General features: G+C 55.6%; 2 protein-coding genes, 3 long non-coding RNA genes, 1 other non-coding gene and 1 pseudogene across 6 annotated transcripts in view; 3 read left to right on the forward strand and 4 right to left on the reverse strand.

The window, feature by feature from the left end:
- Positions 1-14993, forward strand: part of LOC137212457 (uncharacterized) — a 33222-nt gene extending 18229 nt beyond the window's left edge. The window contains exons 2-4 of the long non-coding RNA XR_010937519.1: positions 11653-11831; positions 13543-14377; positions 14725-14993. This is a non-coding gene — a long non-coding RNA (uncharacterized lncRNA). The remainder of the gene's footprint in view (positions 1-11652; positions 11832-13542; positions 14378-14724) is intronic.
- LOC137213075 (cytochrome c oxidase subunit NDUFA4 pseudogene) lies at positions 2778-3270 on the forward strand (annotated as a pseudogene).
- LOC137213709 (U6 spliceosomal RNA) lies at positions 8787-8888 on the reverse strand. Its single transcript, XR_010938332.1, has one exon. It is a non-coding gene; the product is annotated as a U6 spliceosomal RNA (small nuclear RNA).
- On the reverse strand, positions 9676-11728 carry LOC137212459 (uncharacterized). The gene is made up of 2 exons (XR_010937521.1): positions 11598-11728; positions 9676-10704 (listed from the first exon to the last, which is right to left on the reverse strand). It is a non-coding gene; the product is annotated as an uncharacterized lncRNA (long non-coding RNA).
- Positions 13969-20636, reverse strand: SLC25A10 (solute carrier family 25 member 10). The gene is made up of 11 exons (XM_067715860.1): positions 20338-20636; positions 18192-18311; positions 17510-17624; positions 17373-17421; positions 17076-17117; positions 16150-16193; positions 15930-16000; positions 15555-15647; positions 15165-15242; positions 14197-14253; positions 13969-14107 (listed from the first exon to the last, which is right to left on the reverse strand). The coding sequence occupies exons 1-11, from the start codon at positions 20428-20430 to the stop codon at positions 14006-14008; spliced, it is 864 nt and encodes a 287-aa protein (XP_067571961.1). The 5' UTR covers positions 20431-20636; the 3' UTR covers positions 13969-14005.
- Positions 20584-26266, forward strand: LOC137212458 (uncharacterized). The gene is made up of 2 exons (XR_010937520.1): positions 20584-20938; positions 26048-26266. It is a non-coding gene; the product is annotated as an uncharacterized lncRNA (long non-coding RNA).
- MRPL12 (mitochondrial ribosomal protein L12) lies at positions 24036-27466 on the reverse strand. The gene is made up of 5 exons (XM_067715865.1): positions 27323-27466; positions 26541-26727; positions 26284-26367; positions 24390-24524; positions 24036-24292 (listed from the first exon to the last, which is right to left on the reverse strand). Exons 1-5 carry the CDS (start codon positions 27394-27396, stop codon positions 24176-24178), a joined length of 597 nt encoding a protein of 198 aa, XP_067571966.1. The 5' UTR covers positions 27397-27466; the 3' UTR covers positions 24036-24175.
- Between the last annotated feature and the right edge of the window lie 521 nt (positions 27467-27987).

Raw genomic sequence — 27987 nt, forward strand, 5'->3', positions numbered from 1 at the left:
TGATCATGGATTTTTTTTCTCCTTTAACCTGTATCGGGAAGTACATTCATCAGTTTCCTGACATTGAAATCCTGCTCTAAGCCCAGCATGGTCAGAGGTCTAACATTTTTATATACAGCTGACTTCAGTTTATTACAGTTTCTTTAGGCTTGCTGCATTTATGATGAGAAATTAGATTGGTCTTTTCATTTTCATTCTGGAGTTGAGATCATGCTAGCCTTCTGTGAAGTTTTTAAGATAGCGATTTTTTTTTTTTAAGATAGCGATTTTTCTGCTCCATGAATGCTTAGTAAAAATTCACCTGTGAAACCAGCTAGATCTGGTGTGCCTGTGTGAATTTTGGTAATACATATTGTGGCTATAACCGAAGACCCTGCAAATGAGAACAAGCGGGGCTGTGTTCTCAGCTTGCTGTAGCAGGGAGACAGCCCCATCACTTGCATGTTGGCAGAGACTCAAAGGCAGGCAGAGGAGGGGCCAGCTTCATAGTGAAAGGGGGGCTCAGGTGCGCCCCGAGTGGGCTCGGGGAAGCTGTGGGCGGCCAACTGGAGGTGCTGCAACCTGTGTGGTTGCTGAGGGGAGCCTACTTGGCTTTCTCTGATTGGTCCTGAGCTGGAAGCGGAGGCAGAAATTAGGGAAGCTGGCAGGTGTTGGCCAAGTCCTGGCCGTTTGGGGCCGGCCAAGTTCTGTTGGCGTATCTAGTAGCCATTGTCCCAGTGTACATTCAGCCTCTGTGTTTTTCTAGAGCCTTACCCATTTCTTCTTGCCTGTCAAACGTACTGGTATCAAGTTGTTTGTAGGATTCACTAATAATTTCAATCTCTAATATTTCTTTTGTATGTTTTCTCTTGTTGCAGATTTGTGTCTTTTCTCATTGTCCTTGTTGGACGTGTTAGTGGTGTGATGATTTGACACATCTTTTTATTTTATTTTATTATTTTTATTTTATTTTTGGCTGCGTTAGGTCTTTGTTGCTGAGTGCGGGCCTTCTCTAGTTGCAGTGAGCAGGGGCTACTCTTCATTGCGGTGTGCAGGCTTCTCATTGCGGTGGCTTCTCTTGTTGCAGAGCATGGGCTCTAGTTGAATGCTTAGATACTTTTTTTTTTTAACATAGTTTTGTGATAAATGCATTTAAGGCTATAAGCTTCCCTTCAGTGTTGCAACTTTCGATGTGTCATATTTTCGTTGTTGGGCAATTCTAAATTTTTCATAATTTCTGTTGTGATTGTCTCTTCAGCAGCTGTTACTTAGGAGTGCACATTTTAGTTTCTAAGAATATGGCATTCTTAAAAAAAAAAACAAAAAACAACTTTCTTTTTACACTAAAAAGAAAAATTTAGTTCTAGGAGGTTTTTTGTTTTGTTTTGTTTTTTTCTTTTGTAGCATCTTTGGGATTTTCTACATAGATAGTCATATCATCCGAAATAGGGGCAGTTTTAGTCCTTCCTTCTCATGTATGGCTGCCTTTTATTTTATTTTCTCATCTTCGTGCACTGGCTAGAACCTCCGGTACTGCACTGCACAAAGGTGGTGAGAGTGGACAGCCTTGCCTCGTTCTGATTTACAGGGAAAGCATTCAGTCTTTCATTGTTAAGTATAATGTTAGCTGTAGGTTTTTTGCATCTATATCGCGAGAATTGTTTGTCTCTCGTTTTCTTATTTTGTATTGTCTTTGTTTGGTTATGGTATCTGGGTAATACTAGCTTCATAAATGAATTGAGAAGTATCTCCTCCTCTTCTATTTTCTGGACGAGATTGTGTAAAATTTTTCTTTCAATGTTGGTAGAATTCTCCATGAAACCATCTGGGCTGGAGAGTTCTTTCTTTGGGATTTTTAAAATTATGAGTTCAATGTCCATAATAGTTATGCGGCTATTCCCATGATCCATTTCAAATTGGGTAAGTTGTGGTAATTTATGCTTTTCTAGGATTGGTTCCATTTCATCTAAATTGTCAAATTTTTATCGTTGTTTGTAATACTCCCTTACTTTCCTTTCGGTGTCTGAAAGATCTGTAGTGATGTCCCCATTTATCAGTTTTTCTAGAATTTGTCAATTTGATTGAGCTTTTCAAAGAAATGCTTTTTGTTTCATTGATTTTCTCTATTATTTGTCCATTTACATTTTAATTGATTTCTGCTGCCTTTAGAATTTCCTTTCCTTCTGCTTGCTTTCGGTTTATTTTTGCTCTTCTTTTTCTAGTTCATAAGGTAGAAGTTTACATTTTTTTCATTTGAAAAATACATTCTTACATAGTCTTTTCTAATATAAACATTTAATGCTATGAATTTCCCTCTAAACCCTGTTTGTTGCTGCCCACACATTTTTGTATGTTGTATTTTCATTTTTATTCAGTTCACCTTATTTTGTAGTTTCCCTCTTTTGACCCACTAATGATTTTGAAATGTGTTGTTTAGTTTCCAAGTGTTTGGATTTTCTTGTTATCTTTCTGTTGAAGAGTTCTAGTTTGAGTCCACTGTGGTCAGAGACATAGTTTGTATGATTTCAACTCATGTAAATCTGTTGAGGCGTTTCAACAGAATGTGCGTCCAGGTGACTCCTGGTGGCTTGCCATGATCGTGATTGTATGGTGGCTAGTACGCTCTGTTGTGAAAAGAAGTTGTGTCCTGCTGTTGTGGGTAGAATGTCCAATCAATGCCGATCAGATCCTGTTGGTTGATGATGCTGAGGTCTTTTACATCCCGGGTGATTTTCTGTCTAGTTTTCTGTCAACTACTGAGAGAGAGGTGGTGAAGTCTCCAGCTGTAATTATGGATTTGTCTTATTTTAAAAAATAAGAGGCTTTGCAAGTTTGTCGTTCTCTCCGTCTGGACTCGAGGCTTCTGTCGCAACCATGATCCACCAGATCATCGGTCAGGCCAAGGAGCATCCTAGCTTGATCCCCCTCTTCATATTTATTGGAGCGGGAGGTACTGGAGCAGCGCTGTATGTTTTGCGCCTGGCATTGTTCAATACAGATGTCAGTTGGGACAGAGAGAATAACCCAGAACCCTGGAACAAACTGGGTCCCAATGATCAGTACAAGTTCTACTCAGTGAATGTAGATTACAGCAAACTGAAGAAAGAAGGTCCAGACTTCTAAATTAAATGTTTCACTGTAAAGCAGTTTAGAATGAAGTTCTTCCAGAAGCCATCTGCACAATTTTCCACTTAACCAGGAAATATTTCCCCTCTAAACGCACAAAATCATGTTTGTGTATTGTGATGGGGTTTACACTGATTGATAAATAGTTTGAAACTTAAAAAAAAAGTCTTCAGATAACTAACTCTTGAGTAAAAGAGCAAATTAAAAATTTTAAATGACAAATAATGAGAGAACACTATTGGTCAAAAACTTGTGGAATAGAGCCCATCAGTCTCAGAGGAAAAACTTTATCGCCTTAAATGCATAACTTAGAAAACATGAACAATTAGTAATCAATAGTGATTAAAAGAATAATAAGGTAATATTATAAACAGCTCTATGCCAATACCTTTGACAAATTCCTTGAAAAACACAAACTACCAAAGCCCACCAATGAAGTAGATAACCAGAATAGCCCTGTATCCATTAAAGAAATGGAACTGTTAGTTTAAAATCTTCCCTTGGGAATTCCCTGGAGGTCCAGTGGTTAGGACTCTGTGCTTTCACTGCCGAGGGCAAGGGTTGGATCCCTGGTTGGGGAACTAAGATTCCGCATGCCGTGTGGCCAAAAAAAAAAAAAAGGAACTAAACTAAACTAAACTAAAATCTTCCCACAAGGAAAATGGAAATAACTTGGTGGGGTTATGTTTTTCAAAATTCAATAAAAAGAAAACAATTTAATTGTAAAAACATGGTCAAAGCATTTGAACAGATACCTCACCAAAGAAGATACATAGATGACAAATAAGTAAGCCCATGAAAGATGCTCCACATCTTTAGTCATTAGGAAAATGTAAATTAGGACCACAGTGAGACCCCACCACACATTATGAAAATGGCTAAAGTTAAAAAGACTGACTCTACCAAGTGCTGGTGGGAGTTGAAACTCCTCTGCTACCAGTGGATGAAAATGGTACAACCACTTTGGAAAACAGTTTGTCACTTTCTTAGTGGTTTTTACCAAGAGAAACGAAAGTGCATGTATGTCCGTACAAACATCGTACACGAGTTTTCATAGCTGCTTTATTTGTAATATCCCCAAACTGGAGACAGCCCTAGTGTCCATCAGGGAGTGAGTGTACAAGCACACTGAGGCATCTCCGTCCATACAGTGGGATGGTGCCCAGCGTAAGATGTCGTGAGCAACTTGGATGGACCTCAGAGTACTTATGCTGAGCCAGGAAGTCAGACAAAAAGAGAGAACGTTACGTGTTTCCATTACATGAAAGTATAGAGTATAGAACTCCATGAAATGAATCTATAGGAATCTACAGCCTGTCAGTGATTGTCCGAGAATGGGGAGAACGAAGAGGGGCAGGAGGAAACTTTGGGGGGGGGTGATGTTTGCCATCTGGCCTGGGGTGATGCTTTCAGGGTGTATTGTTTGCACAAACTTCTAAAACTGTGCACTGTGATTGTGTGCAGTTCATCGTGTGTTAGGATAAATGACACATCAGTGAAACTTTTTCTTTTGGTTGCTCTGGGTCTTAGTTGTGGCAGGTGGACTCCTTAGTTGAGGCATGGAAACTTTTAGTTGCGGCATGCATGTGGGATCTAGCTCCCTGACCAGGGAGCAAACCCAGGCCCCCTGCATTGAGAGCACGGAGTCTTTTTTTTTTTTTTTACTAGATCTTTATTGGAGTATAATTGCTTCACAATGCTGTGTTAGTTTCTGTTGTACAACAAAGTGAATCAGCCATAAGCATACATACATCCCCATATCCCCTCCCCCTTGAGCCTCCCTCCCACTCTCCCTACACCACCCCTCTAGGTTGTCGCAGAGCACGGAGCTGATCTCCCTGGGGAGCAGGGGGTCTTAACCACTGCACCACCAGGGAAGTCCCCTCAGGGAAACTATTAAAACCTCTCAAGTGGTCTTCTGGAACACTGGCTCTGGGAAGGTCCCTCTGGAACCTAGTGGCCGTGCTGTGAGAGCCACAAGCCACAGGGAGGCCACTCGGCCCGATGGTCAGCAGCTGGCCTCTCTTCAGCCCCTTCGTGGGAGCCACGTCCCGGCTCTGTCACCGCAGGCCCGAACCCAGCAGCTGGAGCACCTTGGCCAGAGAGACCAGCGCACGGAGGGCGGGGAGGCCTCTGCTCCTGGTCTCCCTGAGCACCGGCCCTGGGACTGGGCGACCAGGTAGCACCCCCTTTGGCTCCACCCTCTTGGGGCAGGTCCCCCGGGAGGCCCTGGGCCCTGGGCCAGGGTGGAGGGAGGGCAGCGCCGAGGAGCCCGGGAACTGAACTGCTTCAGAGCAGCGGGGTCAGAAACGAGGCAGGCCCAGATAAGGGGCAGAGTGACCTGCAAATGGGGTGCCAGAAACAGAGGAAGGAAAGGGGGGCAGAAAGAGAAAGTCCGCAGCCTGCGCGGAGACACGCCAAACACCCAGTCATGGAGAGTTAACCCAATCAGGGGCCAAGGGCATCAGAAAGAACTAGAGGAATCGCTCCAATTAACCGTCCGCTCTCAGAGAGGAGGGGACACGGCCATGGTGAGGGAGGGGCGGCTGAGGGAGCAAAGGGCTGGAGGGCGTGGACAGCAGGACACGGACTAGAAACACCAGGACAGACACTCAGGAAGGTCGAGGGCAGAGAAATGGTCAGAGGTGACCCTGTAACTCAGGCAGAAAATGTCCTCGAAGACACCGCAGAGGCCAAGCAGGGACGGGGAGGAGCTGACGTACAGACCAAGGGCAGCCCTGTGGCTCCAGGAACTGTACCAGGACGACCCCGAGACAAACATCCTGGTTGTCACTGACATTCAGGCCTAAAGAGTCATTTAGGCCTCAACTCAGAACAAGCCTGTCACCCTGAGAGGGTGGGGAATCGGGTCAGTGTTTACAGGGGAGGTGGGATCTGGAAGCTTTCAGAAGCCAAGCTGTGGTTCAGGCCCAAAGGCGACAGGCAGACCCCAGACCTCCGACCCCGCCCAGCCTTTCTGGGAAAGACCACCCACAAATGAAATCCGGGCAGGCGGGTGAGAAGATTGCTGGAGAGGCCAGGGTGGGGGCAGGACCGCCGACCGCCTCCTCCCAGGAGGCCGGGACAGGCCCCCTCGGTCCTGGACACTGGATGGCCCTCCAGGCCCCCAGGGAGGGGGGGGGGGGACTTGGGCGTCCTTGAGCAGAATCAGGACCAGAGCTCAGCTGTTACAAATGGGACGGAGGCAAAACCTCTGTGCAACAAAGATACACAAAACACAGCATTTAGTGTTTAGATTTCGATGATGTAAAGCTATGGCGTGTTACGGAGTCTAAGCTCGTACTGCTTGCCGCATGACAGGCCAGTAATCGAGAGACAAATTGTTGGGGCAAGGAATAACGGCTTTATTTGGAAAGCCCGCAAACTGAGAAGATGGTGGGCTCGTGCTCCAAAGAACTATCTTACCTGAGTTAGAATTCAGGCTTCTTTTATACTAAGGGAGGGAGTCAAAGTCAAGCATTTCCTGGTTCAGGTCAGCCTCTGGAGGGGATGTGTTAATTTCTTCCTCTCTGCAGTCATTCACAGGTGGGCCTGGTCAGGATGTTTCTTGTGAGCTAAACAAAGGTATTTTAGCTTAATGCTCATTACCTGGGAGGCAGGGTTCCCAGAGATGGGCCATTATGTATAATTTAAGCTTATAGGCAACATCCCTTTAGCGATTAACATGTAATAGAATACAAAAGTTCTTCCCTATTACAGTGTGGCTGTGAGGATGGGACACAACGGGATGGGCGTCCTTAAGGGTCACAGGTGTGGGCAAGGAGAGGGCAGGATCCCCACTCCCATCAGCCCTGAGAAGGGGTCCTCCTGGCCACCGAGCGTGGATCTGAGCTCCAGGGACAGACCCCCAGCTTGTAGCACCAGCAGGACGGCAACTTGGCCATGAGGACAAGCTGCACACGCCCCCCAGCCCCTGCCACTGCCAGGCAGTTGGGTGTTTGGGAAGGCCGCTGCCCAGCCCCTGGAGATGGGGAGGGCAGCTGTGGGAGCCGAGCTCAGAGCAGCCTCCCAGAGGTGGTACTGGGCCTCTGGGTGCTGTGTTGGGTGCTCCTGCCACCGCCTTTTGGTCCCTCCAGCTTGTCAGCAGTTAGGAGGTGGGGGAGAGGGTGGTGTCAGAAGGAGGGGAACCAAACCAAGTGACTCCTCTTTCCCGGTGTTCCCGTCATCTTTTGGGAACTAATATCTCTTGTAAAAAATAAACACTTTCCAACGACTGGAGAGTCTCCCACCTCACTTCTGTTTTTATTTTTTCCGTTAAATTTAAGCAGCGTGGGGAAAATACCTGGTGGCAGTGGCGGTTCTTCTGGGGAGGGGCCAGGGCCCGGGTTTGTCTGGAAGGAAGTAAATTATCCCCGGAAAACCCTGCTGTGTGTGCAAATTTGTATTGTGGTGAACCAACTTGAAACAAATATTTATAAACACATAGACTGACCATCGGCAGTAACAAGGGAGTAAGGCAGGGAGGACCTGGATGGCACAGCCATGTCCCTGGGCTGGCTGGTGGAGGCCAGCTCCCTTCCCAGGCTGCCTGCCCCTACCTGCTCCATCTGGCCCTCTGTGCTCCTTTGGGCTGATTTCAAGATTCACGCCTCGTCCCCAGCTGTCCCAAATGCCAGCAGCCTCATTCCAGGATCCAAAATTCTACGAAGGGCTGGTTCAAAGGGCCGGAGCAGGGACTTTCCTGGTGGCGCAGTGGATAAGACTCCGTGCTCCCAATGCGGGGGACCTGGGTTCTATCCCTGGTCAGGGAACCAGATCCCACATGCGTGCCGCAACTAGGGATCCTGCAAGCTGTAACTAAGACCCGACGCAACCAGATAAATAAATATTTTTTTAAAAGGGGGTGGGCCTGAGCAGGATGGGCACTTGTAAGGAGTGTGTACATCACAAAGATGTCCTCACGTCCCTTCTTTTCCCCAAAGTCCCCAGGGTCCATCATATCAGTGTGGCTCTCTGACCACCTCTGGCTCTGTGGGCGTGGCACCTGCATCCCTCATTTAATGTGTTCCTTGCATCAACCCAATTCTTTTTTCCAAGTTAAATATATTCATCTCCCTTCTAAGCAAAACATGTAATGAATACGAGATTTAACATTTTTATGAAACATTATAAATGATGACATATGCTGTGATCCCATCTTTTTTTAATAAATTGATTGATTGATGGATTGATTGATTCATTGATTGGCTGTGTTGGGTCTTCGTTGCTGTGTGTGGGCTTTCTCCAGTTGTGGAGAGCGGGGCTACTCTTTGTTGCGGTGCGCGGGCTTCTCATTGCGGTGGCTTCTCTTTGTTGCAGAGCACAGGGTCTAGGTATGCGGGCTGCAGTCGTTGTGGCACGTGGGCTGCAGTAGTTGTGGCTCGCAGGCTCTAGAGTGCTGGCTCAGTAGTTGTGGTGCACGGGCTTAGTTGCTCCGAGGCACGTGGGATCTTCCCGGACCAGGGCTCAAACCTGTGTCCTCTGCATTGGCAGGTGGATTCTGAACCACTGCGCCACCAGGGAAGTCCCGATATGATCCCATCTTAACGAGAAGTTTTCTTTCTGTGTCATCTACACCCACACCGGCTGACGAGGCATGGATAGACGTGGAAGCATATTTTTTATTTGCTTTGCTCTCTTCTCTCCACCATTCTGTATTGCTTGAATTTTTTTTTAATTGAAAAAATATGGACCGTTTCACAAATCTGCGTGTCGCCCTTGCACAGGGTCATGCTAATCTCTGTATCATTCCAATTTCATATATGTGCTGCCAGAGGGAGCACCAGACAGCATCACTGAGACACAGTCCGATGTCAGAGATAAACACAGCTGGATGGTGAAGTACAAAGGGCAGGTTCTAATCAGCACTATACTCGCAGTGGGGACAATTCCAGGGTGAATTGAACTCAATTTCGATTTGTGTGGCGGTGACTGGTGTTTTAAAGTGAGAATGTGGGAATTGGGAGGGGTAGCTTAGTGGAGTCAGGCAGCAGACAGTTAAAGCATGCAGGCGCCTGGACCCTGAGACCCCCATCTGGTTCATGAACAGCGCTTGTCCAAGGTAAGCCTCTGTTTTCCCACAGAGACCCGAGATGCCCGTCCTCAGGCGGGCACTTTAAGGGGGGCTGGAGTCACCCCGGGGATGCGGCTTGAGCTGTCAGAAACCAAGGCTTTCTTGGCCTGATGCAGAAGCAGGCCCAGAGGAACCTGGCTAGAGTTTGGTCAAGGAGCGAAAACCTTGGTTACCACATATCATACAATCCCTCCATTCAAAGTGCACAATTTGGGCTTCCCTGGTGGCGCAGTGGTTAAGAATCTTCCTGCCAATGCAGGGGGCACGGGTTCAAGCCCTGGTCCAGGAAGATCCCACATGCCGCAGAACAACTGAGCCCGCGAGCTACAACTACTGAGCCTGCCTGCCACAACTACTGAAGCCCACGTACCTAGAGCCCGTGCTCCCCAACAAGAGAAGCCACTGCAGTGAGAAGCCCATGCACCACAAAGAGTAGCCCCCGCTCACCACAACTAGAGAAAGCCCGTGCACAGCAACAAAGACCCAACGCAGCCAAAAAAAAAAAATAGATTTATTTAAAAAAAAATAAAGTGCACAATTCAGTGATTTTTAGTATATCCATAGAATTGTGCAACCATCACTATACTACATTTGGAACATTTTCATGAGTCCAAAAGGAAACCAGTCTCCTTCAGTAGTCACTTCCCCCTTCCTCACACCCCATCCCGGCTCCTGGCAACCACTAATCTACTTCCTGTCTCTGGATTTGCCTGATCTGGACACTTCATACAAATGGAATCACATAATAATACGTGGTCTTTAGTGACTGGCTTCTTCCACTCAGCGTAATGTTTTCAAGGTTCATCTATGCTGTAGTGCGTCAGCGTTTCCTTCCTTTTTATGGCCAAATAGTATTGCATTGTACAAAATATACCACATTTTACTTATCTGTTCATCAGGGAACGGACATTTGGGCTGTTGCCACCTTTTCGGTGTTATGAGTAATGCTGTTCTGAAGATGCCTGTGCAAATTTCTGTGTGGATGTGTGTTTCTGAGCCCCTGTAGCAACCGGCCCAAACTTGGCCAACACCTGCCAGCTTCCCTAATTTCTGCCTCCGCTTCCAGCTCAGGACCAATCAGAGAAAGCCAAGTAGGCTCCCCTAAGCAACCACACAGGTTGCAGCACCTCCAGTTGGCCGCCCACAGCTTCCCCGAGCCCACTCGGGGCGCACCTGAGCCCCCCTTTCACTATGAAGCTGGCCCCTCCTCTGCCTGCCTTTGAGTCTCTGCCAACATGCAAGTGATGGGGCTGTCTCCCTGCTACAGCAAGCTGAGTCCACAGCCCCGCTTGTTCTCATTTGCGTGGTCTTCGTTCATTTCTACAAGGTTTATAGTTTCAGCTTTGTGATCCATTTCCAGGCGGTTTGTGCATGTGTGTGGGAGGGTCCAAGCTCGTTCTCCACGTGGATGTCCAAAACCATTTGTTGAAAAGACCGTCCTTCCCTGCTGCCTTGTCTTGGCACCCTTGTTGAAACTTCTTGACAACGGATACTCATTGTGTAACTTTTTGTAAACGATCATCTTTCTTTAAGAAAGAAAGGTGGAGACTGAGTCACGAAATGCTGAACTTGCTTCCCTGCCAGAGTGTGAAATCCACGCTTCCTTACCTGGGCTCAGGTGACCTGCAGGTGGGGCCGGCCCACTGCCTAGCTCACCTTCTCAGGCTGGTTCTGAACCCACAAAAGTGGAGGACTCCCCGGGGAAGGGCCTTGCCCCGACCTGCCCCAACCTTCCTGCTGCCCCCGGTCTGTCGCGTTTTCTTTCCCCGCTCTGTGCCCCTGTCCAGGAAGCTGGGCCTCTGCAGGGCGGGTGGGCAGGCACTGTGCCCGAAGCCCACCCCCATGGCCTACCTGGAAACCTAGCATCCCTTCACTACCCTCTGCACCCCCACCCTGCAGCGCCCCACCCCAAACCAGACGGGGCTCCTCCCCCCACCACACACTGGTCCAGGGAGCGCCACATGAACTGGCTGGGCTGGAAGGAGGCTGGGGAAATGCCAACTTCCCGGCTTGCCCGGGCACCTTCGCAGGCAAGGAAAGAGGATCCCAACGCTCCAAATCAAAGCAGCTTTCAGGACAGAGAACGCGGCCCTGTGTGGTCAGCATTTCTGAACTACGCTGCCTTTTCAACCTGCCAGGGGTCCGAGAGAAGCAGCCTGCCCCACGAACAGCCACGTGCCCTCACCGCTCCCGCTTTACAGTGTGGGCTCTGGGTTCCAACCGCTTCAGCGGGGCTCCAGCCTGAGCGCGGGGGCAGCATCAGGCCAGACCCAGGGCGAGGCTCCTTGTGAGACCCCCCCCCCACCTGCCCAGGGCCCAGGAAGTCTGGCCCGCACCCCAGCCCCCCACACCGACCATGCATTTCCAGGCCAGTAGCTGCATCGCGCCCAAACGCTGAGGCGGGACATGCACTCCATACCCTGTACAGTAGCCCAGAAATGTGACCCTAATCCAGATCCATCTGCCGGTTTTAGGAAATTCACAGACGGAGGAAGGAGAGGCAGCTGGATCAAGGACCTGGCTTATCCTGTGAAGAAAGGATGGGGAGGGGACGCCGGCAATAGAGAGACGTGAGTAGGAGACCTCAGCTGGACTGGATTCAAACGAAACCAACTTGACAACATGCACGTGGCAACCGAGAAATCTGATGATGGTAACACGGGCCACTTTGTTTCTTACGTATTAGTTACTATTGTAGTTATGTTAGATTTTCTTAAAGAGCATTTTCAGAGACTTGTGAAGTATTTATCTATAAATGACAGGACATCTGGGATTTGCTTCCAAATAATCCAGGGGTGGGGAAGGGTCTGTGGGGTGTGAACACCTCAACATGAGTCTGGTGAGAGCTCACCGCTGAGGCTGGGGTCGGGGTGGGGGCATGTGGGTTTTATTTTTTATTTTTTTGCGGTACAAGGGCCTCTCACTGTTGTGGCCTCTCCCGTTGCGGAGCACAGGCTCCGGACGCGCAGGCTCTGCGGCACATGGGATCTTCCCGGACCGGGGCACGAACCCGTGTCCCCTGCATCGGCAGGCGGACTCTCAACCACTGCGCCACCAGGGAAGCCCTGTTGTTTTTTAAAGTAACAGCTTTGTTGAGATATAGTGGTTATCAGGTTACAGAGCTGTGCAACTATCACCAAGACCTAGAATTCTACTTTTTATCTGCTTGAAATGCTCCACAGTTCTCCTTGCTTCATGGCTAGGGTGCCAGAGGCGTTGATGTCTGAATGAACTGCCCAGGGCATCTGTCCTGTCCCCTGGCTGGGGCAGCAGGAGCCCTGGGGCAGCTTCCACCTGTCCTGGGACATCAAAAGGCCCAGGATGGTACTCTCACCAGCTCCTGCCCTAGCCCGCCTGTCTGAGGGCCTGCAGCCCATAGAACCAGGGTCTCCCAGGCCCTTCTGAGTTTGCTGGACAATAGGCCAGTGTCCAAAACCCCAGGGCTCTGACTCAAGGGGCACCTCTAGGGAGACCAGCCAGTCCTACTGGGAAATCTTATTCCTAGGGGGTTTGTAGCACCAGATGCTTGCTGGGAAGGGGCAGCCCTGTGGGATCCACAGTGACCTGGATCCAGGACCTCAACACTGACCACCCCTAGATGTGCAGGCCCTGCTCTCGCCCCAGCCATCTGTCCACAGGCCATCCCAGTGTATCCAGGCAGGGCTGCAGCTTCTCCCCTCCTCTGGGCCCTACTCCTCCATAAACCCAAGAGCCCTCCTTGGAGGGTGCAGAGGATGGTCTTGTAGCCTGAGACAGCGAGGCAGACTAGTTAGTGGCCTGGACACAGAAACCAGACCCAGCACTTCACCGTCCTTTATTAACACCCCTGTAGGGCGACGTGGAAGTGCTGGCCACTTGCTGGGGGGGCGGGGGGTGTGGCACAGTGGCCAGGTGACTGGGGGAGGCGGACAGATGCAGCTCCCAGCCCATCTGCAGGCTGCTGTGGCAGTGGAACCTGGGCAGTGGCGTTTTGGCTGACCAGCTGCTGGGGACCTTGCAAGTGACCGCTGTGTAGACAGGAGCCCCTGTGGACATGCCACTCCTGCTCAGGGAGCCAGGAGGGGACACTGCACGCTCCATGAAGACAGCAGCCGCCTGCTGGCACTGAGAGGTTTTGGTGAAACTGATTGTTAAAGCAATTGGGGATGGGCTGGACCGGGGGGGCAGGGGTGTGGGGCACCTGTGGGTCACACCCAGACCCTCCCTCCTGGGTACTCATTCTGCCCTGGCCCGGCAGCTGTGGGTGCGCAGCTACCTTTGAGAACATCATAAAAGCTATGGTCCCTCTCCTGGGATGAAAGTGCAGGTGCACGGGTCATTTGGTGAGCGATGCCGGGGGTCCACACCCCCACTCTATCACCCAGGTCCTCGGTGGAAGCTGCTGGAAGACAGTGCTGGGGGCCCTGGGCTTAGTGAAAGGAAGAGACTACAGGGGCTGGAGACTCCAGACTGCAGAAAGCCTGGACAGCCTGCCCCTCCCAACTCCAGGGTTAACTGCCTACTTGGGGAGAGAGAAAACTGAACCTGGGGCTTAGACACCTTCCTCTGAGGGAGTCACTGGTGTGCAGAGGAGGCCGCTGGACATCAGGTGGGGAGAGCCTGGGGTGGGCAGCAGGGGGTGGAGGTGTGGGCAGCAGCTCAGGAGGGGACGATGGTTACTGGGCTGGCCAGGCAGGCTGGGGCGGGGGTCCTGAGCCAGGGAGGAGGGGGTCGGAGCACGGCGGGCAGGTGCTGGGCTCAGGGCAGCGCTCAGCTGCTGACCCTCCAGGACTCTGGAAAATACTGGGGCAGGGGGCTGGGCATGACCCATCTGCTCCCACGGCCACATCAGGACGGCACTTTGATGCCGAAGTGTTTGCGAAGCTGCTCCAGAAACACAAACGTGAGTACGGTGTGGGGCATGAGGCGGATGCCGGCAGGCACGAGGCCCTGAGGGAGAGAGGAGGGGGGATGTGAAGATAGCCCTGGAGGGAACCCCCCTGCCCTGCCCCCCTGCCCCAGCCACGCCCCTGCTTAACCTTGTAAAAGGCCAGCGGCCCAAGCTTCGCTGTCTCCATGGCACAGTGCAGAACACCCTGCAAAAAATGCAAGATAATGCAATAAGATGGAAAGCTGCTTCTTGAAAGGCACGAACGCCCACCCCCCACCCCCGCACCTGATGGCAGGCATGAGTGTGCAAAGCAGCCTGCAAGTTCAAAGGTAAACATGGGAGGTGGGGTTGGCAGGCACAAAGGTCAAGGGCTGCCCTGCCCACTAACCAGGCAAAACTAGAATCTGAAAAAACACCCAGGGCCAGGCTGACCTGCCAGGCACCTACGGTGCTTGAGCGGCTGCCATAAAGGCACAGAAGACACTGTGCGTGATGGAGGGAGCCTCGGACAGGTGCTTGGCCCCAGGCGCTGGACCTGCCGACCTGCACCGTGCCGAGTTTCACTGACTGCAGTGATCCAACTGCCTCTGTTAACGTGTCAAAGAATCTGATTTAAAAACACATACAGGTGGCTTCCCTGGTGGCACAGTGGTTAAGAATCCACCTGCCAATGTAGGGAACACAGGTTCGAGCCCTGGTCTGGGAAGATCCCACGTGCTGCAGAGGAACTAAGTCCGTGCGCCACAACTACTGAGCCTGCGCTCTAGAGCCCACGTGCCAACTCCTGAAGCCTGCACGCCTAGAGCCCGTGCTCTGCAAGAAGAGAAGCCACCGCAGTGAGAAGCCCGCGCACCGGAACGAAAAGTAGCCCCCGGCTCGCCACAACTAGAGAAAGCCCGCGCGCAGCAACGATGGACCCAACACAGCCAAAGATAAATAAATAAATAAACAAATTATTTAAAAAAAACAAAAACACACACAGAGCCCAGGCTGCTGCAGGCCTGACGGCAACCGGGAGGGATGCAGTCATGGGTGGAGGGGCAGAGCCTCGTCCACACCCTGGCACAAGGACACAGGCTCACCCAGCAGCAGCAGCAGGGCGAGGCCCCCACTCACCTGATACTCGCCCTTGGCATTCATCAGCCGGGTCTTCAGCACATCCAGGGGCTGGCACAGGAATGTGGCGCATCCACCCTGGAAGGCAGGTCGTCGCCAATGGGTCTGCCAGGCAGGGCGGGTGGGCACCCCCTCACCTCCCTCACCTCCCTCACCCCCCTCACCACAGGACTATCCTGGACCCCCAGGGCCATGGAGGACAACAGGAACAGTCTCGGCCTGGGCTCTGGGGGAATCCATGGCCTCCGCCCCAGGACCCTGGCGCCTACTAATGCAGCCTGAGAGGGGCAGCCGCCAGATGGGCCAAAGCCTCCTGCCGTTCTGAGCCCTTGCTCATCCCAGGCGCCCTCAGCTCCCAAGGCTGGTCAGGGCCCCACCCCCGCCACTCACCGCAATGAAGCTGGCGATAAAGTGAGTGAAGATGCTGTCGGACAAGTACCCCGTGCTGAGAACCAGCTGCTTGGCTTGGTCATAGCAGGACAGCTGTTGGGGGAGCAGGGATGCTTAGGGCCCAAGGGACAGCCCACAGCTCGGGGGAAAGCAGATGGGGCCCACGATGACACCAGCTGGACTGGCCAAGTACATGCTCTGTGGGTCATCCACCGTCACCACACCTGGGCGGACAGATGAGGCCCAGGCCGGCCTGAGCCCACCTCCCCGGCCCCATGTGTGTTTGTGCCCACTGCCTTCCTCTGGGACCTCTCAGAGGGCTGCGACCAGGCCCCCCAGATGCTGCCCGAGTCCCACCCCAAGCGGAAGCCCTACCTGGCCCACGGTGACCAACATCCCTCGACTGGACGCCATAGTTGCGCCCGAGAACAGCTTCTTCAGACCCTCTGTCGGGGGAAGGGAAGAGGTTGGGTGCCCGGCCCAAACCCCTCCGGCCTCCCCCCAAGTCCTTAACAGCGCTCTCCCTAGGCCCGCTCCTGGGTCCCAGCTGGAGGCTGCCCCAGGCCCCCACCGTGCAAAGGACCTCCCCTCTCACCTTCTCGGGCCACGCGGTACAGGCCGTCCAGGGCGTGGGCATAGCTGCCAGGGGACAGAGAGTGGGCCCATGTGAAGCTCTTCCTGACCACTGGCTCCCTTGGGAAGGTCCTCCCCATCACAGGCCATGCCCCCATCACAGGCCATGCCCCCATCACAGGCCAGGAGGAAGTCAAAGTGCCACAGGGGCCAGAGAACAATGGCCTTTTCTGACAGCTCAGAGCAGTCTCCCTGCTCAGGGGACTTCAGGGCCTGAAGATCCCAAGTTCCACAGGAAAACACCCTCTGTTGGGGGGGGGGGGGGCGGGCTGCCAGCTCTGAGGCTAGTCCTGTCTGCAGGCCGTTACCAGGGGCGAGAGGATGGGACGCCGTGCCGGGCCCCCTTCCCCACAGCCTATGCTCTGGCCAGCGAGTGGCCAGTGGGGTCACCTGGAGCCACACTTCTCCCTGAACTGGCTGATACCAACGCCCAGCGTTTACTACAGCATCGGTCCATAAACAGGGCCTCAGAATCCAGTGTCTTAGGTTTCACGCAAAACGGTGTTTTTAACCACGAAAACAACCACCCAGCTCCCAAACCCTTTTGAAGACCAAACTCATTTAAACTTCTAAACCACCCTTCAGGCAAATGTGCACAGGTGCAAGAAGGAGTAAAGAGTGACCAACCCCTGCCCACCTCCCAGTCCAGCCCCCAACCCCGGGGTCCTCCCACAGGGGAAGAAGAACCCAGAGGTCCTGGAAGCCCCCTCAGGATTCCAAAACAGACGCTCACAATGTATGATTCCAAAGGCTGTCAGCTGCCCGACCTGTTCCCCGTGACCCCACAGGAGCGGTACCCTGTTGGAGTCCCCACCAGGTCCCGGCAGAGCTGCTCAGGGGTCTTCTCAGCCCCATCCCCAAAACCCCCGGGCACACCATGCTACTCACTTTCGGCGCTGATTCTGGGGCAGCTTCATGTCATTCTGCATCCTGAAACAAGCAGAGGGTTCAGGGGGCGGCAGGGCCAGACGCCCCACAGACCCCAGCAGGCGTCAGGGGCTCCCTCTGGCAGTGAGCAGCCGGCCCCGCCCAGGGCTGCCCCGCCACAGGCTCAGCGCCATCCCCCAGTGCCCCAGACCCTGAGGTCTGAGTGGCTTGTTCCAGGCTGAACACACTGAGACCCCAGCGAGCGAGGCCAGCCCCACCAGGGGACAGCAAGACCCCAGCCTCGGGGACTGCACTGACCTGACGTTGACCATGTCCGCGGGGGTCCCCACGAAACCGCCGATACAACCTGTCACAACAGCCAACATGTGACCATTGGCAAGGGGTCACATGACCCCCGCCCCACCTGCCCCGCCGCCGCCCACCCGGCTGCTCACCACTGATGGAGCCCAACAAGACCTTCTTGTAGAAGGGCAGGGGGCCCTCGCTGCCCTTGGTTACCTGGTCCCGCACGGTCTCATAGATGGCAAATCGAGTCAGGGAGTAGGTCATCTGGGGAGAAGGGGCCCAGCTCAGAGGGTGCAGGGGGAGGGACGGCGCTGGGCACCCCCCACACCCCTGGCCCTCCAGTGCATGGTCGTCACCACGTGGACCACAGGGACACCCAGGGACCTCTCGGCCAGCAAGCAGCTGAGCCAATTCGTGAACCCAGGGCTGGCTGAGTCCAGGCCCCGCACCCTCCTCTTCTCCCGCCTCGCCCCTGCCAGCCTCAGTATCCCCATCTGTAGGCGGAGGTCTCGGGCCGGCTGTGAGAGCATGGCCAACCCTGTGCAAGGCAGAAGCACGTCTCACACTGCCACGCCCTGCACCCACCCGGGGGGCTGCTGGCTCCCCAGGCCTTACGGTTCCTTCCTCCTAAGCAGCCTTGAAAAGGAGAAAGTAGCTTCCATGCCCACAGGGATCCACGGTGGACAAGAGGCGCAACTGGCCTGGGGGAGGCCAGCGATCCCTCTGCCTCCTTGGGCTGAGTGTGGGCTCTGGGATCAAGACCTAAGGGACCCCTGGCCGTGAGTCCCACCCACCCACTACCCCGGGAGGTGGGAAGCCCCCCAGAGGTACCTGTCTGCACAGGGAGGCGCTCAGCCCATTGTAGAGAGCCAGGATGCCATCGGAGCGCACCACCTGCAGCGCCATCCCCGTCATGCGCAGCTTCACCTCCTGCTGCGTCTGTAGATGCACCTGTGGGGAAGCGGGTCGCACCTGCTCAGAGCCACGGCCCATCTGGAGCTGACCAGGGCCAGCTCTGCTCTAAGCCCTTTTCCACAATCTTCCACCTTTACATGCTGAGCCTGTGGGCCAAGTGCTACCAGCACCCGCATTTAGAGACAGGAAACTGAAGCCTTAAAGGGCACCAGCTGGGGAGTGGAGCCGGGACTGTGTCCACGGCTGGCGCCAACCTCTTTTTCACACCACCATCTCACAAGAGACAATACCAGCCGACATGTGAGCCCAATTCCACCTGCCATGGGGTGGAGTCGTCAGCTCCACCCTTTAGATGAGGACACTAGGCAACTCCAGGGCCCCACTTTGTAGCCTCGCCTGCCTCTCGACAGAGGCAGAGTTAGGGGGGCTCAGAGTTGACCTGAAGAAACATGGGAGACTCGGAAGAGGTGGGTGAGAATCCGGGGGCGCACAGGGGGAAGGGCGCCTCAGAGTCCATCCCTGCAGCACACTCTCCAGCCAAGTCAGGTCCTGGCTGGACCCGCGGAGGCAAGTTACTGATTCTTCTGCATCAGTTTCTCTCAGTGTGCTGTGAACTGGGAACAGAAGGCCCTCTGGGCCTGGGGGCAGGGCGGCCACACAGCAGCCTCCGTGAAGGCGAGAAGCCACGGTGAGGGTTCAGCCAAGACGTGGGGCAAAGGCAGAGCTCAAGGAGTTTTAAGATACTTTTTCCAAAGACGATGACGAGAAGTAAAAACCCTGGCCAGGGCCTCCCCTGCCGGAGGCCTCCATGGCTGCCGGCACCGCCCGCTTCACCCCAGCACGGGGCTGTGTGCTCCCTGGGCCAGAGGGCGGCCACATTCCTGTGTCTGCCGGCCTCCCAGACTCCCACCCCCACCCCAAGCACTCTGCAGCAAAATAGCACCTGGGCGGAAGGGAGGGGGCAAGGGGCAGTGACGCCCCAAGGAGCCTTGGACAAGTGACTCTAGGCTGGCCCAGGGCCAGGGAGGGCTCCAAGAGCCCCCGGAGGCTGTGTCCACATCCAGGCAGAGAGAGTGAGCCTGATCCTCCCGAGCCTGCGATGGGGGAGGCAGGAGGGCAAAGGGACCTGTACGGGCATCCAGAAAGTAAAACAAAACAGGCATGAGAAGGGGTTCCTCTCTCCACAAACCAAAAAGCACCTTCCTACCTGGCCCTGCTCTGCCAGGCCACGTCACAGGCCCTGGGGGCTACCAGGAGCCATGCAGGCCTCTCCCAGGTCTCTAAATGCCAGAGGGGCTACCAGCTTCAGCCCCATCCCCAACATCTGCTAATCCTGCTTTTCCTGGTGGCCAGGCTTGATGGGTGGCTGGGTCAGCCCAGGACACAGGTGCCAATCCCTCCCAGGGGGCCAATGTGGGGTGCAGGCTGCTCTGGGTGGGGATAAGGAAGGGGGTGGCCAGGGGGCTGCCCTTGCCAACAGGCCCCACAAGACCACAGCCCAGGTTCCCTGGCCCAGGGCCCACTGGCCAAAATTTGCTTTGTGCCTCTGGCCCTTCTTTGTTGTTTGTGGTGAGGAAAGGGCAGAAAATTGGCCTGCCTCAGGGACAAGGGAGTCTCTGTCTTGTTCTGCCCCATAAGCATTTTTTCAAAAAAGCGCAGAAACAGTGATTGCTTCTCCCTGGGAGAAACAATCACCTTCACTGGGCAGGACCTGCATGCAGCCTTGGGATCATGGCTTCCAGATGCCCACCTCCCAGGAAGAAGCAGCCCAAAGCAAGGTTGCCGGCCACATCCTTCCTCCGTCTCTGTGTGTGTGCTTGGCACCCAGTAGGCAGAGGGAGCGCATGGTCCTGCCGGGGTGCCTCCAGCTGCGCTCAGAGAACCACCCCCTCAACGTGTCAGCCAGGAGAACGAGTGTCCTCAAAAGTGCAGGGTAAAGTGCCTCAGAGAGGCCAAGGGACCAGTCCAAGGTCACACAGGTAGCAAAGTGGGGACCATGGGGCACCTCCGCCGCCCGCTCCACGCAGAGCCTCTCGGCGGACCCTCCCCGCGCCGCACTCACCTTGACCAGGTCCAGCGGGTGCGTGCAGCAGGCGGCCCCGCACGACGCCAGCCCACCGAAGTACCAGCGCGACACGCGCGCCTCGGCCGCCATGGCCCGGACGCCGCCGCCACCGCCGCCGAGGAGCGTAGGTGTCCGGCCCCGACCCCGACACAGCCCTTGAAGCCCGGACACCAGCCCCGCCCCAGCCGCAAAACGGCCCGTTCCGCGCCGCCGCCCGTTCAAAGGGCCGCCGGCCACCCGCGCCCCGCACAGCCAATGCGCCCGCGCGGCCCGGGGGAGGAGCCGAGGGGGCAGGGCCCTTAAGACCCCGCCCCGAGCCCGGGGGCGGGGCCCCCGCCTTAAAGCGGCCGCGGCCGGCAGGTCAACCTCGTGGGCCCCACAGAGCCGCCTAGAGGACCCCCACTGGTGTGGGCCGCGCGAACCGCAGGGAGCTAGCGGGTGAACCTCCCTCACTCCCCCCAGGGACCTGCGTCCTCCCCCACCCTGCGCCGGCCAGCCCGCGGGGCCGCCCTGGAGCCTAGGGCACGTCTGCGAAGGTCACGGCCCGAGTGGCCTGGGCGCTCTGCCAGCCCCCACCCCTCCTAGAGGCCTGCCTCCCGTAAGTGCCCGCCCCCTGTCGCGGCCCTGGACTTGCACCCAGTGTCCCACCCCCGCGGCGCAGGCTCCGGGACGCGTACAGCTGCTTAGAGGTTGCGGCAAACCTCCTTAGGACCAACCTGCGGATTACAGGAAAACTAGGGACAAAGGCAATTCGGAGAGACTAGCCGCCCCGCCTACCCGCCCCTCCCAGAACGCCCAGCCAATTCCAGCCTTAGGCCTGCTCTGACCACACGGCCCCAGGCAGCTACCCTGAGGCGGCCCAGGAGAGGGCTTTGGGGCGTGGGGCTCAGGCTCCTGGGAGGCGGCAATCAGCAAACTGCCTGCCCCAGCCTGGCTCCAGCAGGAGATGCACATCTCCCAGCAAACCGGAAGTGCAGGTGTGCTGCTAGCCCAAAGGCGCACCTGCCAGGCAGAGAAATCTGAGTCCCCAGGGCCGCTTTTGGGTGGGGCTACATGGACCTCGGGGGAGGCAGAGGCAGAGACCCCTGCACTAGTAAGGACCTATATCCTGCTGTCCTAGCTTGGCCACTGCAGCCCCCACCCCAAGGGAGAAGGGTGACAGGCATCAGGGAAACAACCCCTGGCCCCCTGGGCCCACCGAGCACCCTGAATAACAAGTCCAGCCTGGTCTCTGAGCACCCAGTGATTCTCTGTGAGAGGCATTAGGTGCCTGAGCAAACCCTGCTATTTGCTTAAAGCGGCCACCTGGAGACTAAGGAAACTGTGTCTTCCAGAACCCCAGGAGGCCTTGACCCCTGTCATCAGTTGGGAACATGAACAGCTGGCTCCAGATTTCCAGCCCAGAAATGCCAAGGAGCCCAGGGTGGGGCAAGGGGTAGTGCTTTGCTGAAAGGGCAGTTGGAAATGTGGGAGGAATCCTGGAAAACGGGAAGTGCCCCGAGACTGGAGCACCCTTTTTAGAAAAAGGTGGATTGTGCAAACTATAGGTCACGGAACTCAAAAAGATCCCAGATTCTCAAATGGATCCTAAAGACTTGTGCAGAAGTCTGAGAGAGTGATGGGGAGGTCAGGCGAGGGCTTAAGGACAGGGCTGCCAGGCCAGGCCTCTCTGGGATCTGGTGTCTGTGCTGCGGCATTTACACACTTCCTCTTGGTGCCTGGGCAGGGAGGATGGAGCCATGTGGGTAGCCTGGCAGACGCCAGGGTCCCTGGAATTGGCGGGGAGGGGGGTGGGGGCGTCTGTGGGGGTGAGAAGCACGTGAGTCAGCTCTGGATCTCCCTCTGCTGCATCCTCTGTGACCATTTCATGAGCCTGGACGAAGGCCAAATCCTACCAGGCTCCGATGGAATCTTGTAAGGTCTTGCACGGGTTTCAGCAGGGCAACTCAGGATGCCCAGCAGACCCACCTCCTAACGCCAAGCCTAAGGGCCAAGTGGGCTCCAGGGACCCAGGGTGATCCCCAGTGGCACACTCCACCCATTTCCAGGTCTGAGGCACTTCAGGGCCACCTACAGGCTGGAGCAGATCAGGGGGAGGTGGAGGGGCCAGGACCCCCAACAGGAGGCCTGGGCCAGGGAGCTGCCTGGGAAGGCAAGGCCCAGGATCTTCACAGAGCCTTCAGGTAGGACTTCAAGGTCAGGTGGGAGCACCATGGCAGCATCCCATGTGTTGTATACAAGGCGGAAGAAGTCGGGCCCGATGGTCCCAGAGGTGCAGTCACCCGCAGCATGGAACAGAGGGCCCCATCCTTGGGGGGTGGGGTGAGGGGAGCCCCAGTTGTCACACCAGCTGCCCTGGAAAGATGGAGGAGCTCAAAGCATAAGCAGCCTTTCCAGGTCACTGGCGGGTGGGGGAGGCCCCTGACCACGAATGCCTGGGCTGGGGGGTGTCCCTGGGCCTGGAACCACTCCCTGCCCCTAGGAAAAGGCAGCAGGATCAGCAGGCCACACCCAGCCCCAGGTGGCCAACAGTCCCCTCTGCTAAGAAAAGGCACACCCAGAGATCTGCTGCTGGCTAATCAGTAACCTCATGGGCCACAGGCTTGGCCAGTGGGGCTCTCTGGTCAAGGGGCTGCCTACCCTGTCCTTGGACCCTTCCTACAATGAGGGCCAGCCGGGGGCACGTCCTCAAGGAGGACACCTAGGTGGCGTGGGGGATGCTGGGCACACCCATCTGGGAGCCTGGCAGCTCCTGGGCCTGTCCTGAGCCGTCCCACCGAGAGGGTGGCATTCCCAGACCTAGTGTCCCCTTCTGGTCCCTCAGAGCCAAGGGAGGGGGCTCCAGGTAGGACCTGGAGACCCAGGCCAGAAGGGGTGGGCCCCCATGGGTCACAGGAACTATGTGCCTTCCCAGAGTGGACACTCAAAATGCCCTGCAGCCACCTGCCCTCCCGCTCTGCCCAAAGCCCCAGGGGCCTCCTGCCATGGGCCAGTGAGGAAGGAATCTACCGCCCCCTCCCGGGCCCCGCTGAGATGGAGCTTCCCCAAGAGAAGGAAGACAGCGGTCCTTGGAGCAGGAGGGCACTAGGCAGGGCCTGCAAGCTTGGGCGGCCACGGCCATCTGTAAACACCACTCTGGCACCAGGCCACCTCTCGCACCTCGCCCCTGGCTCCACGACACAGCTCCCTGAGCCCCCTCTAAGGGAGCAGCTGACACCAACTGCTGCAGGTTGCAAAACACATCCTCCTGCCTGCTGGGCAGCCTCTCACAGGGCTGCTGTGCCCACTTATGGTACACACCTCACTCCCACCTGCCCAGGCCAGGGGCTGCATGTGCTATTGAAGACCGCCAAAGTTTAAGGGCAAGGAGTTCCACAGGCGCCCCACACCAGCTCCCAGGTGAAGATCTGGTACCAGCCACGCAGCAGCTGCTGCCCCTGCAAGCAGGACAGGCAATGCCCAGAGCCCCCTGTGCTGCCTCTGGGCTGCTGTCTGCAGTGGGATCTCAGAGGACAGCCCCCTGCATATAGTGCCCACCTGACAAACAACTCCACACACAGGGCCAGGACAATGCATTTTTCCCAGCAGCCACAGCGGGGCATGTACACTCTTGGTAGTTTCTAGAGTCCTCCCTGGGGCTGAACGGGCAGTGGCTGCCCCTCCCTCTCCATCTCAGCAGGTCCATCCACATCTGTCCCAGAACGGAGTTGGCCATGTAGTGCGGGTGCCCAGTTCTGCTCCGAGGCCACTCTGTCCGCTGAGCCTGGGTGCTTCGCGAGGAGCAGGTAGAGCCCCCCTCGGGGCCCGGGACCCCTGTCCACAGTCCTCTGGGCGGCTACTCCAGAACCACGGTGCCGCCCACCGCCTCTAGGGCCGCCTTGATTTTCTCGGCCTCGGCCTTGGCCACATTGGCTTTGATTTCCTGAGGCAGGGATTCCACCAGCTTCTTTGCCTGCCAGAGAGCAAAGTCAGAACCTGGCCTGGGCCTGGGCAGGCCTGAGAGCTGTCAGTGACGGTGGGAGAGGGCTGTGCGGTGCACGGAGCCTCACCTGGACGAGGTTGATGCCCTGGACGAAGTTCTTGATTTCCTTGATCAGCTTCACCTTGTCCACAGGTTTTGCCTCTGTCAGGCGGACGGTGAAATGCGTCTGTTCTTTTGGTTTGGGGATGTCTTCTTCTGCTGCCTGGGGGACGGAGGGAGGGAGGAAGTGGGTGGCGAGATGAGAAAGGATGGGGTGAAGCAAGCAGATTCACTCCTGGGCCACCATGTCCTGTAACCCCAAAGGCAAGGCCCAGGCCGGCTGCCCAGCAAAGCCTACGATCCCAGTGGGAGGCCACAGCAGGCCAGGTAGACCCAGGCTGCCCAACTGGGTGCTCTTCCTCCCTCACCCACTCCGCTCCATCTCTCCAGAGACTGCTCGAAAACTGCCTTCTGTCCCCACCACCCAGCACTCTAGTTTCCTTGTCCTTTAAAAATTGTAACTTACGAGACAAGGAAGAGCGACACCAAAAGTGCTCTGCACATAAAATAACGCTACAGAAAAGCAGTGTTGGTGCAGTGGTCAGCCAAGCCCAAGGTTACATACTGATGACAAATATACAATCAGCTTCAGCTCCACCAAGTGACCAACAATGGGACGACCGGGCATGACAGAGCTCCTACTGTCACGAGTGAAGACTGCAGCGCCCCTAGAGCAAGGACCACATGACCCAACAGCCTGGGGCAGTCCTGGTTTGGGTCTGCTGCCTAATTATTAACAGCACCCCTTTATTCTTAAAAGTGCTCCAGTTTAGACAAGTTACACAGTAATTCTCTCTCTCCTTGCCCCAAATGTTCAGACTGTAAAGCCACCTTCCAGTTCACAGTAGAGGGAGAAGTGGATGACGCTGGTGGAACCATCAGACACATCTGGGACGTGGGACGTTCCACAGGACCCCTGACTTGGTTTCCTTAGTAGGTGATGGCTGGGGGGACGGGGCTGAGGGCAGCGACCCAGATTTAAGAGGCTTGAGAAACCCAACAACCAAATGCAACACACAGACCTTGTTTGGATTTGAGTAAACCGACTGTTTTAAAGAAAGTCTGGAACTATTAGCAAAACTTGAAAGGGCTGGGATAGAAAACCCTGCTAATTGTACTTGTTGTGCAAAAAAGCTCACGGCAAGGATGCTGGTCAGAATGGATGCTGCAGCACACGAGGCAAAACAGATCTGAAATCTGCCTCAATCTTCAAGAGATGGGAGAAACAAATATGGCAAAACCTTTACGATTATTGAGGCTGGGAGATGGATATATGGGTAATTGTATTATCATTCCTCCTTTTGTTACAAGTTCGAGACTTGTAACAAAAATTACAAATAACCCAAACCAAACCATACCCAAAATTAGTTTGTGGACTCAAGTCTTCTGGTTTCCACAAAGAGACCCAAACTTGCCCCAGCCATCCAGAGGATGGGGCTGCCCCTCACCTCCCCCACTCTCTGCTCCAGACTGACATGCTCTATGGCCCACGTGCCTGCCATCCCTCTGCCTCGCTGTCATCCTCAACTCCTCAAGTTTTCCCTCAGAGTCACCTCCTCATTGCAGCCTTCCTTGAAACTGTAACCCTCCCCGTTTCTTAAGTTTCTTCCTTTTTCTTTTCCCCATTGTTTGATAAAATTTCTTTTTTTCTCGTTTTCTCTCCTTTGGCTGTTCCCCTTCTACTAGGAACGTGGTCTTCATATGGGCAGGGACCTGCACATCCTTGGCAGGGAGGAGGTCCCAGGGAGGCTGCAGGGGCACCCATAGCCAGAAAGCGCACGCAGACTCGCAGCGTGTGTTTGGTTGATGCAGAAGCCAGATGAGGGACGAAGAGAGAAACCTGGCTACGTGAGGTGAGGCAAGACGGCAGCTGGACACCAGAGAAACACCTCTTTGTGCACGGGACCCCAGCCTGATCTCACCTCGGGGGCTGCTGCGGCAGGGGCAGCACCAGGCACCACGCCACCCATCGGCATGAACCCCACATCCTGGATCTTCAACGTTTTCTGCAGGAACAGAGAAAGGTAGTTTCAGGAGCTGGCCATCACACCAAGACACGCTCAGGGACATGCCTGGCAAGATCCTTGCATTCATGGAGCACCCTTTGGACAATTTACCAAATTCCCAAACACCCCAGGAAAGGGCCCCAGACCTCCCTACCCGGCCTGGGCCATGATACCTTCAGGAGCTCGTTGAGGTCTGAGATCTCCAGCAGCGTGAGGCTGGCAATGTCCTGGACCAGCTGCTGGATCTTGGGGGGGTACTCCTTGGGGGTGTTATCCAGGGGGGCACCAGCAAGGGCCTCCCCCCCTCGATGGCTGCTGCATCTCATCAGGCGCACGGAGCAGACACGAGGTACCTGTTGCCTAACCCCCATTCAAACAGAGTCATCAGCCTGGCACAAGCAGGTGACACGGACCAGGCAGGTAGGTGCCATGAGCTCAGAAGATCTAGCTCCTTGGTCCTGACTCAGGTTCTCAGACTCCAGGGTCCACGTGGATAAGAAAGGGATTTCCCAGCTACTTTATGTTCTTCAAAGGGCCTTAGAAACCCACGTAACTGTAATGCAGACACGCTACCCACGACGTTGTTTCCGGCTTGGATGAACTATACCAACCCACAAAGGTAAGGCAATTACTTGAATGCATTTTGCGGCACAAAGCCTTTCAGAACCTAGGGCCCCTGGCGGCAGAACGCCAGATCCACTCATGGAAGTCCTACCATGTCACTGTGATGCCGGGGAAACTGAAGCTCGGAAATAATCAGGGACCGGTCCAAGGTCATCCTGGGCCACGCCGGAACTATCGGCGGCCCCCGCGGTTAGGGGATCGTCAGGAGGGGGCCCCGCGCCCACCACCCCCGTAGGGACCCACCGAGTCCGGGGTGGCCCCACGCCCGCGGACGCCGCCCCGACCTGCACCCTCAGTGCCCGGCTGCCCGGCCCTCGGCGGCCTGCGGTACCTGGCGAGGCGGAGGGCGGCGGCTCGAAGCCTAAGACACGGCCCCCACAGGAGGCTTGCGGCCGCCGGCAGCATCGCTCCACAAGCGAGAAGGTCACACGCGGCTCCCACTAGGAGGGACGCTCTAGCTGCCCGGACCGCCGAGCATACGCGCTGGGGGAGGACGCTCTAACCGCCAAGACCGTCGAGCATACGCTGTGGGGAGGGCGCTCTAGCCGCCAGGACCGCCGAGCATGCGAGCTGGGTGTCGGGGAGGACGCTCTAGCCGCCAGGACCGCCGAACATAGGGGTTGGGGATGACGCTCTAGCCGCCCGGGCCATCGGGCATAGGAGCTGGGGGAGGACGCTCTAGCCGCCAGGGCCATCGGGTATAGGAGCTAGGGAGGACGCTCTAGCCGCCAGGGCCGCCGAGCAAACGAGCTGGAGGAGGACGCTCTCACCTCGACTTGCCTCCTCTCGCTCCCAGATTACCCCGAAGACGATGGACGGGACACGCGCAGACAACTCTTTGGCGGCGGCCGGACAGCGGCTGGCCCGAGCTCTCCGCCCCGGGGGGTGAATGAAGCCCAGAGAAGGCTGAGCCACGGCGTGGGTTCCGTCCGAGTCGGGGAGGCGGGCTGGATCCCCGGGCAGTCCCACTAGGGACGACCGGCCGGGACTTGGCCC

The sequence above is a fragment of the Pseudorca crassidens genome, chromosome 19 (assembly GCF_039906515.1).
Source record: "Pseudorca crassidens isolate mPseCra1 chromosome 19, mPseCra1.hap1, whole genome shotgun sequence".
NCBI classification, from domain to species: domain Eukaryota; kingdom Metazoa; phylum Chordata; class Mammalia; order Artiodactyla; family Delphinidae; genus Pseudorca; species Pseudorca crassidens.